Below are 15,814 nucleotides of genomic sequence, written 5' to 3' on the forward strand. Positions count from 1 at the left end.
ATGTTAGAAAGAATTTCTTCACTGAAAGAGTTATTAGACATTGAAACAGGCTGCTCAGGGCAGTGGTAGAGTCACCATCTCTGAAGGTATTTAAGAATATAGACATAATTCTTAGGGATATGGCTTAGTTAAAGTCTTGTCAGTGTTACATTACGGTTGGACTTGATGATTTTGAAGGTCTTTTCTAATTGAGGTAATCCTGTGATTCTGTAAGTTACAGCTAGATAGACTTAAAACTCTGAATATCTTCATATTAACCATTGACATTGTACATTAAAGTAGGCTTGTCAAGCAGCAGGACAGCATGTAATAGAAAAACACCAAAGAACTACATATGCTTTTCCACAACATTTCTACCTTTTATATAATAAAAAAAATATCAGCTATATCACTGAAGTGAGATAAAAATTATACTTCTGATAAGGCCTAACGGCCACCTCTTTTTTAATCTACTTAAATGTTTAGTATAATAAATTCATTTAGGGATGTGAAAAGAGATATAACTGCATAAGGCATTAGCTTGGAGCTAAGATTTACTTCATTGAAGTCCTTCTGTGACAATTACTGATTTAGCTTATAACATTTAATAAGCTATGAAATTCTGAAAATTCCCCTGGTAATCTGTTGTGTCCCCTGGATCAAAACATTGTTTTAAAATAATTGCTTAGCCAACATGAGATTTTTGCATGCAAGTTCATCATACCATATGAAAAATAAAAGAGAAAAAAACTTGCTTTATTCAGAGCTCATGACATAACCATAAATTAGGGAAATAGTTAATACTAAAATTAGCATCTTGAGAATAACATGAATTAAATGTTGCCGTATTACCCTAGTAATTTCAGGCTGACAAAAAAAAAAAAAAAAAAAAAAAAGCATCTGTTACCCTTCCAGTCTTTTCATGAACTTCTCCAGCAAAAATACGTGCACATACTTAATTTAACACCAAATACCTACATGCTAATTTCTTTTTCATTGGCTAAATGCATCACTAACATGGTGACATGCAATGAGCCAGAGCGAACCATTGCTTCTGAAAGCCTTTGATCCTTTTGTATTACTGCATCTTGGACAGCCCGGACACTGGCAGTAATCTGGGAAGAAATACAGACACAGAAACAACATTTAGCCATTGCAATTACTGTATCCCATCATGCAAGTGAACAAGAAAGCACACAAACTGAAATCAAACATTCATGTAAAAAACCAGTCTAGCAGAAGAAAGTTTTATCCTCTGACAAAGCTCTGCTAATTGACCCGAGAAAACTCAAGAGTGGGAACAGAGTGATTAATAAATCACTGGACACTCCTCACATCTTAACAGCAGTTTGCTTCCATAAGAATGATAAAATCCTGGAGCAGATTAAGCTCATCCAGTTTTTCGTTGCCAGCAAACCAAATAAAAGGCTTGTTCAAGGACCTTCTCTGACTACTTTGCTGAATTTGTGTGTTGCTAAATGCAGACAAGTGTCTGGAAGAAGAGATCTTTGCAGGATCGGACACATACATACCAGGAATATTCAGTAAAATAATATGTAGCACACCAGATTTTCTATTCTGATTATACTATCCAACAGACAGATGTAATTTATATGCTCTGTTCAAAAGTATTCTAATGAACTTCCATACAACATGTATGTAGTTTTAACTTCAGTCTTTTTCTTTAAAAGTATTTTAATTACATTTTTTTCATTGAAAATTATTTGTATGGTTACACATGCTTTACAAATTGCACCCAAAATGTTTACTGTGCTTGCCATTATGATAGTTGTAGTGATTGAAAAAGAAAAAGAAAAATCACAAAAAATTTTGCAACAATTCTTGACTATGTTAGTGGAAATTAAATCAAACTAAATAACCTTGACCATCTAACAAAACTAGTTATTTCTTAAAGCACAGTAAGCCAAGAAACTACAAACAAAGCAGCTTTGGTTTATAAAGTCTAAAAGAAGCGTGTAAAAAATTTCAATCTGATTTTTTTTAATTTGAAGCTCAATCATGAATGCTTCACAAATACACTGTTCATACTGACAAGTGCAAGTAGCTGTTAGGTTACAAAATAAAAGTCTTGATATATTTTGGTAGCTCTGTTAATCATAAGGAACACAGAAATTTCCTGAAAAAAACCCCAACAATCTAATAGGAGTGGTCAGTGTTTTCCTGACCAAATGTCTTGAGACAAGTTGTGCCATATAGGAGTTTTATCTAATGTGCCATAGATACCTAATAATGCCATATGAATAAAACCAAATTATAAATGAAAGAAACATAGTTTAGGGAGAGTATGAATGAGGAAAGTAAAAGCCACTTCCTAAAAAATGGTGGCATGGAATCTACAAAACTGTAAGTGCCTTAGGCAGCGTAAAACAGATGAAAAAAACTTCACCCACATTTTGATCATAAATCATATTAATATAAAAGCCATCTTCCTTCTCATATGTCAGAACTGATCTGGACAAATACCACTTCTGTTGTCTCAAGTGTAGGAGAAATCTGATCCACAATTAAGCAAAACAGCGGTAAATGTAATCCCTGGGAATTACAATGTATCAACTAGGTATTATTATCCTTATTATTATCTAAGTTTATAAACTAAAGCCAATGCTGTTATCCCCATAAAGAAAAAAAAACCCACAAAAAAACAACCCACAAAAATCAAAACCTCAAAACTGAAATCACCTATAATGTGAACTACAATTTTATTCCATTTTCAACTATTGCTTCTAACCTTAATTTGCACCTAAGAGCTGGCAAAGAGAAAAGAATTAAACGTACAAGCCTCCTTCAGAATACAGAAATCAGTGTGGAACTGTTTCATCACAGCACTAAGACCATCCCAGCTCTGAAAAAGAGCAACCCTATCCATCATTCAGATTATCAGCCAATACCCTTTACCCACAGTGTCTCCCTCTGTAGTACTTCCAAGTCCCTTCCTGCTCCTGTTGTAAACTCCCTCCAGCTCCTCAGGCAGTTCCTTTCTGGCGTGAGCAATAAGCACCACACACTGTGGTTGATTCTCAGATGCAAGGGTGTGACAGGCTAACAAACATGCAGATACTCATTCCTCAGCTGGCAGGTCTAGAACAGCTGATTGCCACACTCACACCATAGCCTTCAACACAAGCAGGATCCTTCATAGAATCATAGAATCGACTGGGTTGGAAGGGACCTCAGAGATCATCAAGTCCAACCCTTGATCCACCATTGCGGTTACCAGACGATGGCACTGAGTGCCACATCCAGTCTCTTTTTAAATATCTCCAGGGATGGAGAATCCACTACTTCCCTGGGCAGCCCATTCCAATGCTTGATCACTCTCTCTGTAAAGAAATTCTTTCTAATATCCAACCTAAACTTCCCCTGGCACAACTTAAGACCATGCCCTCTTGTCTTGTTGAAAGTCGTCTGGCAAAAGAGACTAACCCCCACCTGGCTCCAACCTCCTTTCAGGGAGTTGTAGAGGGTGATGAGGTCTCCCCTGAGCCTCCTCTTCTCCAGGCTGAACACCCCCAGCTCCCTCAGCCTCTCCTCATAGGATCTGTGCTCGAGTCCCTTCACCAGCCTAGTTGCCCTCCTTTGGACCCACTTCAGGACCTCAATATCCTTCCTAAACTGAGGGGCCCAGAACTGGACACAGGACTTGAGGTGTGGCCTCACCAGGGCTGAGTACAGGGGCAGAATCACTTCCTTGGACCTGCTGGCCATGCTGTTCCTGATACAGGCCAGGATGCCATTGGCCTTCTTGGCCACCTGGGCACACTGCTGGCTCATGTTCAGCTTCCTGTCAAGGCTCTCTCTTTCACACAAGCACCAAATCCACGGAAATTGTAGGAAATCAGTCCCTCTGCAATATCAAATTTTCTTTTAACTTGAAATTTCCTAACTTAAATAAATGTCTGAGGGTAGATCATACTCAACAATTCCCCTCTGGGATTATTTTAAACAGTGCTTCAAAGTAAGTCCTCAAACACTGATCCCGAGGTCCCTTCTTCCATTACTCAGAATATGTTATTCTGAAAAATTACTTCCATAATTACTGCAAGAACTCTACTAATAAGTGAATATAAAGACTGTAAGCTTTAAATATTTAATATATTAATTACAATTATAATTATACACAAGTGATAACACATCAGATGAAACAGAACTTGAAATAACCTACCAAAAAGGATACAATGATAATCATCCATTTACACTACTTTTGCGCAAATAATAATGTAAAGTTCAACATAAGCTCAAAACCAATGGAACGTCACATTTTCTTTCTGAAGATTCAAAACATAATTAAAATGGAAACAAGGAAAGTTTTTAGTTCCCAAGAGGAACAGTTCATTAAATGTTCCAGAAATATCCATTATTACAACATGGTTCCCTGTGTAAAGCTTAGAATGCTACATAAAATATGAAAACGAGTTTTAGCACCTGCAACACTAGAGCAGTTATATTGCTGTATAATAACAGCAGTATAAAGTATGTAATATATATAATACATAATAGTAATATATATAACAGTAATATATATAACAGTAATATATAATAATCTGTATATAACAGATACTCAAAAAAACAAGGTCTAACAACATTACAAAGTGAAATACTACCAGTAATTACCAGGTAAGAAACTATCAAGAAACCAGGTGTCCTATCACTAAATTTTGGCTAATGTTGCCTATACAAATTTCAACATGTATTTTCTATTTTCAGAACAACTCTACACCTAGGCAAGAATAAACAAAACTTTCTAACAAAGTCCAGAAGTCCCCAGACACTCTTAGATTTGATACTTTCCATTCCTTTACTCTCTAAATTTCTTTTCACTCAACCTGACATTCAGTATAGTAACAATAGTAAGCAGGAATTCTCAATTATCAGATTATATAACCTGTGTTACTCCTACACTTGTTAAATCAGGGGACAGAGAAAAAGATATTTCAGAACAAGATGGCACAAAAGATTTCCCACAATATTTGTGTCAGGCTATCCTGGATCTTATAAAACCAGACTTCACAATATCTTCTTGACATAACATGTTTTGCAGAATCAAAGACTGCACTGCACTTTCCAAACCTACCTTGGTGTATTTTCATTTCAGATTCTCTAAATCTTTTACCACCCGAAAACAGCACAGATTCAGGATGAGTTAAAATTCACCTGAGACAGCTCTCTGGTATTAAAAGATAAACCTAATTTGGAAATGGCAGTCATCTGTTGGGTTTTACTTTTAAAGCATAATGCATCTACTTTCCCTGTTTGCAGAGACACAAAAAGTAAGAAAGACATACCAGAGATATTACACAGTATGTAAGACATCATTCTCATTCACCATCTGAGACAAAACCACACTAACTACAAAAAATACATTTTTTCAAATAGCTCTCTGCACCTCTTTAATCCATTTGAACAACATCTCACTAAAACAATAAGTTATTTGAATTTTAAATAACATGATTAACTTTACTGGAAAAGGTTAAACTACAAAGTGCCTAGGAACAAATCCAAATTTAAATTCCTATCTATAAGGACAGCTAAAAATATTGCTAGTGATTTCCTTAATTAATTAAATATGAATGTACCTCTTCCTTATTCTAAGTGAATGACAAAATAAGTAAGTGAAACAGTACAGAGGGGAAATTTAAGCCAGCTTCAGTCAAAATAATGTGAAATACATGACTGACAAACTGAATAAAAAGATATTTTACCTCTACTCTTTACCAAATGAGCAATTTTCTTCACAAAAATCTTACATAAAGTTGATCTTTGAATAGGCTCTGAATGCTGTTTTAAAATACTTGAAAATTACTCTTTTGCTCAAGATTAAACACTGTTCTTCTTATAAACACATGCAGCTGAAGTAACTATGGTTATACCACATTAGAATATTAAATAATGTCACCTCTGGATTAGTAATTGGAAGAGAAATGAAATAATTCGGCTTATACTGTTTATTCTTTTTCTTCTTTTTCTTACTGTCTTCTTCAATTTCCCTTTCAGTATTCCTCTCTCTTTTCTTCTTTATATTTATTTCGGAGGTTGCATGCACTGAAGAGAGAAAAAAATACTTTCAGCATACAGACAAACTAAAACAAAGATACACTTAATGTCTTGTCACCAGAAGCTGGACTTCAGACAGCTAACAGGAGCATGTCTCCCCATCATCTGCTCTGCCCTGTCTGATTGAGATCTGATTCCAGTTCAAATTGATGTAGTCAGTCACAGAAGCAGAGAGGATCATACATAGGATCATACTTGAACAAACAGCCTGCACCTCTCAGCAAGGCTTATCAGACACCTCACTTCCAAACTATTTCATTTAGCTCACTCACACAGTAGTGGAGTCAGCACTGGCCTGCAACTGTCTGCATTTGAACACGTATGTGACTTCAGAGAAAAAATGACAGTACCAAGTTTCAAAAATCCCATGCACACTGCATTTAGAGATATTACAACAAGACAATACATGGGATTATTAAAGGAAAAGGTTCTATTAGACTAGTACTTGTCAACTTATCAACTTGCCAACTTATCAAGGATCAAACGCTAGTGGGGAGCCTCAAACATGCAGCTTGTTTACAGATCAAATGCTTTTGATCTCTCTCCAGGCCCCTGATCAGTTCTTAGGCTTCTCACTCGGACATACTTAGCTTCTTGATCCAGAAGAGGAAGTGTTGTGCCTTTTATCTCCCTCCATAAGGGCAACTTTGGAAAACACTTCCACAGAGATTTTTCCAAGGACCGAACCCAGGCCAGAAGAAAATTTAATCCAAGCCACATCTACTCTCTAATTTCTCCTTTTCCAAAGACCCTTTCCAACATAACAAAAGTGTCTATTTTCAATTCTTGCTTTGCACCAGAAATTATTTTTCTCCCACCTTATTACCTCAAGGCTTTCCGGATCCCCTCCCAGCACATGGCTTGAGATATATGCATAAAATGATCAGGCTGCAGACACCCACTGTTCAATTAATGTGGTCTTCTACAGCCCCATGCTGAGAATCCACACACTGGAATACAGCTCACAAAAGCCATCACTTGAGAAGCTCATATACAGGAATGTGAATTAACACAGATGTCTTTATCCTGTGACTCATTGTTGCAATGGATTACAAAACAGTAAATTTTTAATTTTGCAGTTCCTAGGCTCTGCACTGGATCCTATGTTAGCAGGGAGGCTCTGTTCCATGTGCACAGCCCACTGGTATATGCCAACAGGCAGGACCAAGCACTGAGTATATGATGCATTTATGTTTTCACACTACTTCTGTCTAATATACTTACTAACAAATTCCTCTTCAATATCTGTGTCGACAAATGGCATTTCTGCCATCAGAGGTTCCACCAAAACTTCAGAACATGGCTCTTTCCTCTGTTGCATCCTTTTCTTACTCTCTTCCAAGTCTTTCTTTTGCTGCACATTCTCCAGCCCAACTATAACGCATTTTAAATAAAACACTGGGCATTAGTTTTTGATACAAACAGCTAAGAGACATACACAAGCAATATATAGTTTTTGATACAAACAGATTAGATATTACACACAAGCAATATGCCAAGAACACATTTGTCTGATTATCAGCAAATGAATATAACACATAAACCCCCTAAGTACACCACTCTTCTTCCTTCCAGCATATCACCAAAAATACTTCAACATTTTACGTGAAACAGCAAAAAAAGGGAGTTCAGCCTTCAATATTTACTGACTTACAGTTCTGTTTGGTTCTAAGTGAATACAATTACATGCAAGAAAAAGAATAGATAACAGTCATGACATATGAAATTCAGTGCAGACAAACATTGGTAAATGAATTCCAGTGTAAGCACACTGAAAATGAGGAATGAAAGAGCAGGAAGGAATCCTACCACCTACATATAACGAGTTCTCAGCTGATGATATAATTCAGGACTGAGATGATTATTCTAGCTCTGTATCTCTCACACACTGCAACATGTTCTAGACAGCAATGATCTAAACTTGTTCTAAAAATTGACTTTCTGTATCCAAGCTAAAGAATGAGTCAGTATAAATCAAAACTCATATTGCATGTATAAAGTCATACATACATACATACATACATACATACATACCTATCTCAGAGTAATACAACAATGACAGATTAATGTCATTAATAACTTTTTTAAAACATCTTTTTCCTCAACAGCACTATCTAAATGTAGGTCGTTTCCTTAGGTCTCCTCCATGTTTTGGCATCAGCAAAGTCCAATATTTGCATATTACGTTACACTTTGAAAAAAAAAACAAAAAAAGTAAACAAAAAAAAGTAAACAAAAAAGTAAAATCTTCTCTAGTAGCAAAAAATGTGCACATAAACAGACATCCAGCAATATTATTTCGGGACGATTCCACAATAGGGTTACTGTAGTAGAAGAAGCCTTGTGTCAGAATTGCAGTTTATCCTGGGACAGCTCATTACTACAGACAACACACTTTCAAAGCTCTTCTTGTGACCACTGCAGATAGTACAAATCTGGCCCAAGGGAAAAATTTGGCAACAAAACAGCATATTATATTCTTATGGCATGCAGAGCTACACTACATGTATAAAATCAATATATTTGACCCAATATGGGTTATTATCACCCAGTAGAACGTTTCCTGTATATATCACTTTACACTAGGGAAGATAAGAAAAAAAACAACCTGACTAAATGCTAGCTCACCCAGTCTAAAGTAGGGAGGAATAAATCACTCTCTGGTTGTGGTCAGAAACCTAACTTTTTCTCAGAGGCTATAAAAAATTTCCAAACTGATTAGATTTGTTGCTTCTTCCCTGTGCAGGGGACCAAACAGATGTTAAAGCAGCTATAAAATTATTTCTTAATATTAAGATTAAAGCTTACACAGAAGATTGTTGCAACCACACAACAATCCTTCCTTCAAAGAGATCTCAAAGGACAGGACAAAAATCCATGAAACTGACAAACAAGTAGGTCAGTCTGGGACAGAAAAGTTATCAACAAATTTAGAAATGCAGAATTATAACCAGCTGGAAGCAAAAGCAATTTGTTATGGTAACATCAGTCCTTCCAGAAAAAGGACTTATTTTTTAAATCAGAGTACTGTATATTACAGACTATAGGTTTCCTTTGCTCTGTCTGCTCCATAAAGCAACATAGTTCTGCCACTGTCAAAAATTCTGTCAGCTCAGGATAGTAGACGGGCATAGAAGAAGCCCAGCTAGTGATTAATGATGTCCCCTCTCAAATCAATTAGCTGTACAGTCCACAGGTTTTGCCTCAAGTAAAAAAAAATCCATCCCTCATATTTTGTGAAATATTTATTAAAGAATCACGGAACAGTTTTGGTTGGAAGGGACCATAAAGATCATCTAGTTCCAACCCCCCTGCATAGGTAGGGACACCTCTGACTAGACCAGGTTGCCCAAAGCCCCATCCAACCTGGCTTTGAACACTTCCAGGCAGGGGGCATCCACAGCTGCTCTGGGCAACCTCTTCCAGTGTCTTACGACTCTCATAGTGAAGAATTTCCTCCTAAAGTCTAATCTAAATCTCCCCTTTACCAGTTTTAAGCCACTAACCCTTATCATCAGATACTGGAAAGCCATTATAAGGTCTCCCTGAAAGCCTTCTCTTCTCCAAGCTGAACAACCCCAACTCTCTCAGCCTGTCCTCCTAGGAGAGGTGCTCCAGCCCTCTGATCATCTTTGTGGCCCTTCTTTGGACTTGCTTCAGTACCTCCTTGTCCTTCCTGTGTCTGGGGCTCCAGAACTGGACACAGTACTCCAGGTGGGGTCTTACAAGAGCAGAGGGAGAGAATCACCTTCCTTGACCTATTGGCCACACTTCTTTTGATGCAGCTGAAGCCGAAAAAGGTTAGCAAACTGTTTAGAGACAAAGTTTTGAGCCTTTAAACAGCAAAGATATTTATTTTCGGATCCGGGGAACCCCCAGCTCGCGCTGGACAAAGAGTTCCGAGGGTTAAGGGAAAGGGTTAGGATATTTATACATTAAAACGGGAGGTTACGTCATCCTTACATACATATTCATAACAGGCAGAGTCTGGGTGGAGTCTGGGCAGAGTCATCTTTTTGGGGATAGGTCTTGGGGTCTTGAACTTTTTACCTTTTGTGCTTTTGATGACTTCATCCTCTTGTTATAGAGGATAACTGGACCCTTGCAATTGTCTTCCCCTTATCTGTTGGTTATGGCAGCCTCAGCCTCATCCTGTCTTCCATGCAGGTGTTTGCACTCCCCCAGAGTCACCTACTTATCTTCAAGACAGAAGTTAATCATTGTCTCAGCTGCTTTGTCCACTTCTTTACGCAAACAGCTTGGCCTGATCCCCTCTCCTTACAGGAGTTAATCCTGTCAGGATCTTTTCTCTTTTTCACAGCCCAAAATATAGTTGGCTTTCTGGGCTACAAGTACTCATCACCCATGTTGATTATTTTGTCAGCTATCACCCTCAAGTCCCTCCAATTTCCATCTAACCTGTATTTGTGTTTGGGATTGCCCTAGCCCAGGTGTAGAACTTGTGCTTATTGAACTTCATGCAGTTTGCATGAGCCCACCTCTCAAGGTCCTTCTGGATGGCATCCATACCCTCCAGCATACCAACCTCACCAGAGTTTGGTGTTGTCAGCAAACTTGCTGAGGTCACACTTAATTCCACTGTCCATGTCACTGACGAAGATGTTATACAGCACTGGCCCAAGTACTGACCCTTGAGGAACGTCACTTGTCACTGGTCTCCAGTGGGACATCAATCCATTGACCACAACTCTTTGAATGAGACCATCCAGAGAAGCTCCTTAGCTACCAAATGGTCCACCCATCAAATCCATATAATTCCAGTTTAGAGATCAGAGGACTGTGTAGGACAGTGTTGAACACTTTGAACTAGTCCAGGTAGATGACATCAGTTGCTCTCCCTTTGTCCCCCGATGTAGTGACACTATTGTAGATAGTGTCCAGATTTTTCAGGCATAATTTGCCCCTAGTGAAGCCATATTGGCTATCACAAATTACCTCTTTATTTCCCGTGTGCCTTAGCAGAACCGTCAGGAGGATCTGCTCCATCATCTTGTTGGGCACAGAGATGTGACTGACTGGCTTGTAGCTCCACACCTCTTCCTTTTTTACCTTTTTGAAAAAGGGGGGTTATGCTTCCCCTTTTCCAGACAGTGGGAACTTCACCCAACTGCCATGACTTCTCAAACATGATGGACAGTGGCTTTGCAACTTATTGCAAACACTTTAAAAAAATATTTGATTCTTGAGCAAGAATTATTTAATTTTTTTTCTTTAAGCTTACATATCAAACATGCTGCCACATTAACATATCTAAAGACTGGCAAACAGGACAACAAATTCCTGGCGCCTGACATTTGGCCAGGCGTCGCGAATTTAGCGTATCTTAACGAACTGATAAGGTAACTCTCGGGAAGCATGCTCAATTCCGGGAAAGCCTGTTTCATGAATAACTCACACAAAAGGAAAAAAAGAGGGGGACCCGCTCTCCTTTGCATTATAAAAATCCCCCAGAAAGAACCAAAAAGCAGCCAGCAGAAGCCAGCAGCAGCCAGCAGCTCCGAAGAACCCCGCGGAAGCCAGCTCCTGTGACTACGAACTCTGAAGGCACAAGTGGAAAGCAGCAGCGCAGTAAAACAACTCCTACCCCCCCCCTCCGCTGGGACCAGCTGGGGGTGAAATATTTTAAATTACCCTCTCCTTTCTTCCTTTCTTTCCTTAAGGACTCGTCTCTCCAAAAGTAGCAAATTGTGTTTACCCTTTCTTAACTGTGATATAAATAAATCCTTGTAACTTAAGTGTCAAAACGTGTTAGCTTGCAATTTTATGCCTCATCTCTGAAGCAGAGGCTGAGAAATCCTCATAATCAAAATATAAAATAATAAACGGACCACGACACAACTTCATCTGCCAGTTCCTTCAGAAGCTGCAGATGAACTGGGTCCCATGGACTTGTGTACCTTCAGGTTCTTTAGATGGTCTCGAACCTGCTCTTCTCCTATAGTGGGGGAGATTTTCCTTTTCTCAGTCCCTGCCTTTGTCTTCTGCAACTTAGGTGGTGTGATGGGAGCCCTTGCCAGTGAACACTCAGTCAAAGTAGTCATTGAGTATCTCAGCCTTTTCCATGTCTTGCATGACCAGTTTCCTTCTGAGGAGGGCCTACATTTTCCCTAGTCTTCCTTCTATCACTGACACACCTGTAGAAACTTTCCCTGTTGATCTTGACATCCCTTGCCAGAGGGATTCTGTATTTTGCCTTTCCTAATCTGATCCCTGGCTTCTCTGACAACTTCTCTTTACTCCTCCCAGGTTACTTGTCCCTACTTCCACCTCACCATAGGCCTTGTTTTTATATTTTACCCGTGCCCAGGAGCTCCATGCAGGCCTCCTGGCATTCCAGCTTTTTCTTCCTCTTTGTTGGGACACTTTGCTCCTGGGCATGCAGGTGACCCTTGAACAGGGACCAGCCTTCCTGGGCTCCTCTTCCCTCCAGGCCTTTGTCCCATGATACCCTGTCAAACAGGTCCTTAAAGGGGACAAAGTTTGATTTCTTCAAATTGAGGGCGGTCAGCTTGCTTCCCAACCTCCTTGCTGCCCTAAGGATCCTGAATTCTACCATCTTGTGTCCATTGCAGCCGTCTCCCATTAAGTGTTACATCACACAACAGCCCATCCCTATTAATGAGATCAAGGTCCAGTATAGTACCTTTTCTTGTTTGCTCCTCTACCATTTGGAGGAGGAAGTTGTCACCAATGCATTCCAGGAACTTCCTGGATTGCTGGTGCTTTGCTGTATTTCATACAACAGCCCATCCCTATTAATGAGATCAAGGTCCAGTATAGTACCTTTTCTTGTTTGTTTCTCTACCATTTGGAGGAGGAAATTTTCACCAGTACATTCCAGGAACTTCCTGGATTGCTGGTGCTTTGCTGTACTGTCCCCCCAACAGATAGTGGGTTGGCTGAAAAGCCCCATGAGGACCTAGGCTTGGGAGTGCAAAGCTGCTCCTGTATGCTTATACAGGGCCTCCTCTTCTCAGACATCCTGGTCAGGAGGCCTGTAGCAGACCCCCAGTGTGATATATTCTGCTATTGTCTGCCTTTTAACCAGTCAGCTCCTCATCCATCTCCAGGAGAAGCTCCATGGACTCCAGCTAATCACTGGTGTAGGGTGAAACCCTCTCCTCTTCTGCCTTGCCTGTCCTTCCCAAAGGTACCCAACCATACTCCAGTCATAGCAGTCATCCCACCATGTGGCTCAGTGATACCAATAATATCACAGCCCTGCAGGAATGTGCACATCTGCAGCTCCTCTTGTTTCTTCCCCATACTGTGTGCATATGCAGAGGCATCTAAGAAGGGTCCTCACTGCAGCAGACTGACTGACAGGGATTATATTCTGCAGTTTAGATGTTTTCTTGCTGGCCTGTGGTACTCCTCCAGGTCCAGAACATCTATTACTGGCTCTGGTCTCGAAGGGGTGGATGGGATGAACTGAGGATCCTCCCTCCCACATCACTAGTTTAAGGTGCTCCAAACTAAATTGCCAAGCCGCTGACCAAAGACTTTCTAACCTTTTTGACCAGGTTTATCAAAGTGAGTCCTGTAACTGAAGTCCTGACTATGGCACCACTCCTTTAACCATTCATTGACTTGTCCAATTTGATTTGCCATTTGCAGCCGCTTCCCTTCGGCTGGAAGGATTGTTAAGAACATTATCTGTGCCCCAGAGCTCTTCAACACTGCTCCCAGTGCTCTGTAATCTTTTGTGACAGCTTTAGGGTTGCTCCTACCTGTACCACTGGTGCCCACATGAAACAGCAGGAAGAGATAAAAGTCAGTGGCTGTACAAGTTTAGGCAGTCTTTCAGCAATCGCCTCCATTCAAGCTCCTGGTAAGCTGCAGACCTCTGGTGAGAGGGTCAGATTTGCAAATACACTTCTGAGAAGGGAGCGTCCCATTAATCCAGCACTGACGCTTCTGAGCATTTGTTGTTATAAAGTAAGCCAAATAGTCTGCCTTACTCAACTTACCTGGTGTAGGTTTTTTTTTTCCTTCAGTCCACAGAACTGCAAAACGGTTCTCCAGGGGAACCTCAGGTTTTGACGGAAGCCCCTTCTTCCTGTGGGTTTTTGCCTTCACAATCTTGCATTTCTCTTTTTTATTATTCACTGCCCCTTTTTCCATGTTTCTTAACGGGTGAGTTACTTCCTGCGTGATCAACTGTGGATGTGCCTCAGTACGTACCTGAAACCAATTATCTACCTCCTTTTCTGCCTCCCTAATATTCCACAGACTTCTCACTGCCTCCTGCACAGTTCAGCTATCATCAGCGGGACGTCCTCCACCGGACCTCTCCCCACTCCTTCACTCGCAGCACAACCCACGCACCGCCCCTCGGCACTGGAGGGCGCCCGCCCCGCGTCCAGCCGCTTGCGGAGCCCCGGGACACCCTCCCCCAGCTGGCAGCGGCGGGGGGAAGCGCTCACTGGGCCTCGCAAGCCATTCTTTTCCCCCTCCCCCGAGCTCCGCGCCGACCCGCCGCTTCCTCACCGTCCTGCGGAGTCGCGCCGGCCGCACGCAAGGTGTCCCCTCCGCCATCGTCCCCTCCCGGTCCCACCGCCGGCCTCAGCTCCATGAGACGCGGGAAGGCGGGCACAGCCCGCCGGGCTTGGAGGGCGCCGGCCGCCACCGCCGGCGGTAGTAGCGAGACAGCGGGGAGAAGCCGTCGTAGCAGCCGCTGCATGCCCGGCTTGGGCGAGCGGGGCTGGCCGACGGGAACCTGCCGTCTCGGGGAAGGGTCTGCCCCAGCCGCCGCCACCCTCCGGCAAACGAGGGCGGCAGCGGTGGGAGCGCGGTGCGGAGGGGAGAAGGGGCCGTGCACCGGCGGGACTACAACTCCCAGCGTGCTCCGCGCCGGGCAGCCCGCTCGGGGCATGGCGGGAGGCGGGCCCGACTCTTCCAGGTCCCGTCCGCCGCCACCGGCAGAGCTGTCACCTCCTTTTCTCTAGCTCTCTGTAGTGCTGTTTTTGGGGTGAGCCGTCCTATTCGCAGAGCGGCTGGAGACAGTGTGCCCCGACACGTGAAACCTGCATTTGCCTCTGCAGTTTTCACTCAGCATTTGACTGAAACGTGGCTGCCCGAGGGCGCGTCCCGCCAAAAGGGCTGTGACGAACGGGAGGGGTTTGGGTTGGTGTCTCCCAAAAATCAGCTGCTGTAGCTTAGGGCTGCCGAGGGAACTGTGTACAATCCGAAGAAAGGTGCCTGCAGGCTAGATCTAAGGGAACCAGCTGTTTGTACGTATAAAAAGATTCTTGCTTTCTTTTTTAAAGGAAGTAGGGATGGCGAAAACAAAACAGCCTGGCCCTGAGAGGGAGGAAGCTGCATCTCTGCTGTGTGCTAGAAAACGAGACGAATGAAAATGAGGGCAGTTTCTGTATTTGTCTCCTCCGTGACTTCCCTTTCTGGGAGATCAAATTAGTCTGGAAAGATTTTATCACTGTTTTCACCAACTTTGTGCTGTGGTTGCCTTAGTTGTCTTTAACACAGTATTTCCATTTGGTCTGCATGATTCTGTGGAGACCAAAGGCTGAGCATGTCACAGAAAGTCAATTTCTGTGAGATCTAAGAGAAGATTCAGGAGAAGGCTGCTGGCAGCTATTCTTAAAATACACATTTTGTCTTAATATCAGCTGTCACTAGAAGACTAAATACGTAAGTGGTCACCTCTTCCTAGCCTGATAGCATTGGCAAGTGAGACACTCCCATAAAAATCTGGGCCCATAGCTAAGTACAGAGAGATCTT

At 41.6% G+C, this 15,814-nt stretch overlaps 1 protein-coding gene across 2 annotated transcripts in view; it reads right to left on the reverse strand.

The window, feature by feature from the left end:
* Positions 1-14,947, reverse strand: part of AKAP7 (A-kinase anchoring protein 7) — a 90,314-nt gene extending 75,367 nt beyond the window's left edge. The window contains exons 1-4 of one of the 2 annotated variants that reach the window (XM_030448095.1): positions 14,563-14,947; positions 7,276-7,425; positions 5,894-6,039; positions 958-1,094 (exon numbers count right to left, since the gene is read on the reverse strand). In XM_030448095.1, the coding sequence (XP_030303955.1) occupies positions 958-1,094; positions 5,894-6,039; positions 7,276-7,425; positions 14,563-14,947 (818 nt within the window). Of the gene's footprint in view, positions 1-957; positions 1,095-5,893; positions 6,040-7,275; positions 7,426-14,042; positions 14,343-14,562 lie in introns of those variants that run through there. The other variant, XM_030448096.1, reaches the window with a different exon arrangement.
* Positions 14,948-15,814: the final 867 nt, after the last annotated feature.

This window comes from Calypte anna, chromosome 3 (assembly GCF_003957555.1).
Source record: "Calypte anna isolate BGI_N300 chromosome 3, bCalAnn1_v1.p, whole genome shotgun sequence".
Classification (NCBI taxonomy): domain Eukaryota; kingdom Metazoa; phylum Chordata; class Aves; order Apodiformes; family Trochilidae; genus Calypte; species Calypte anna.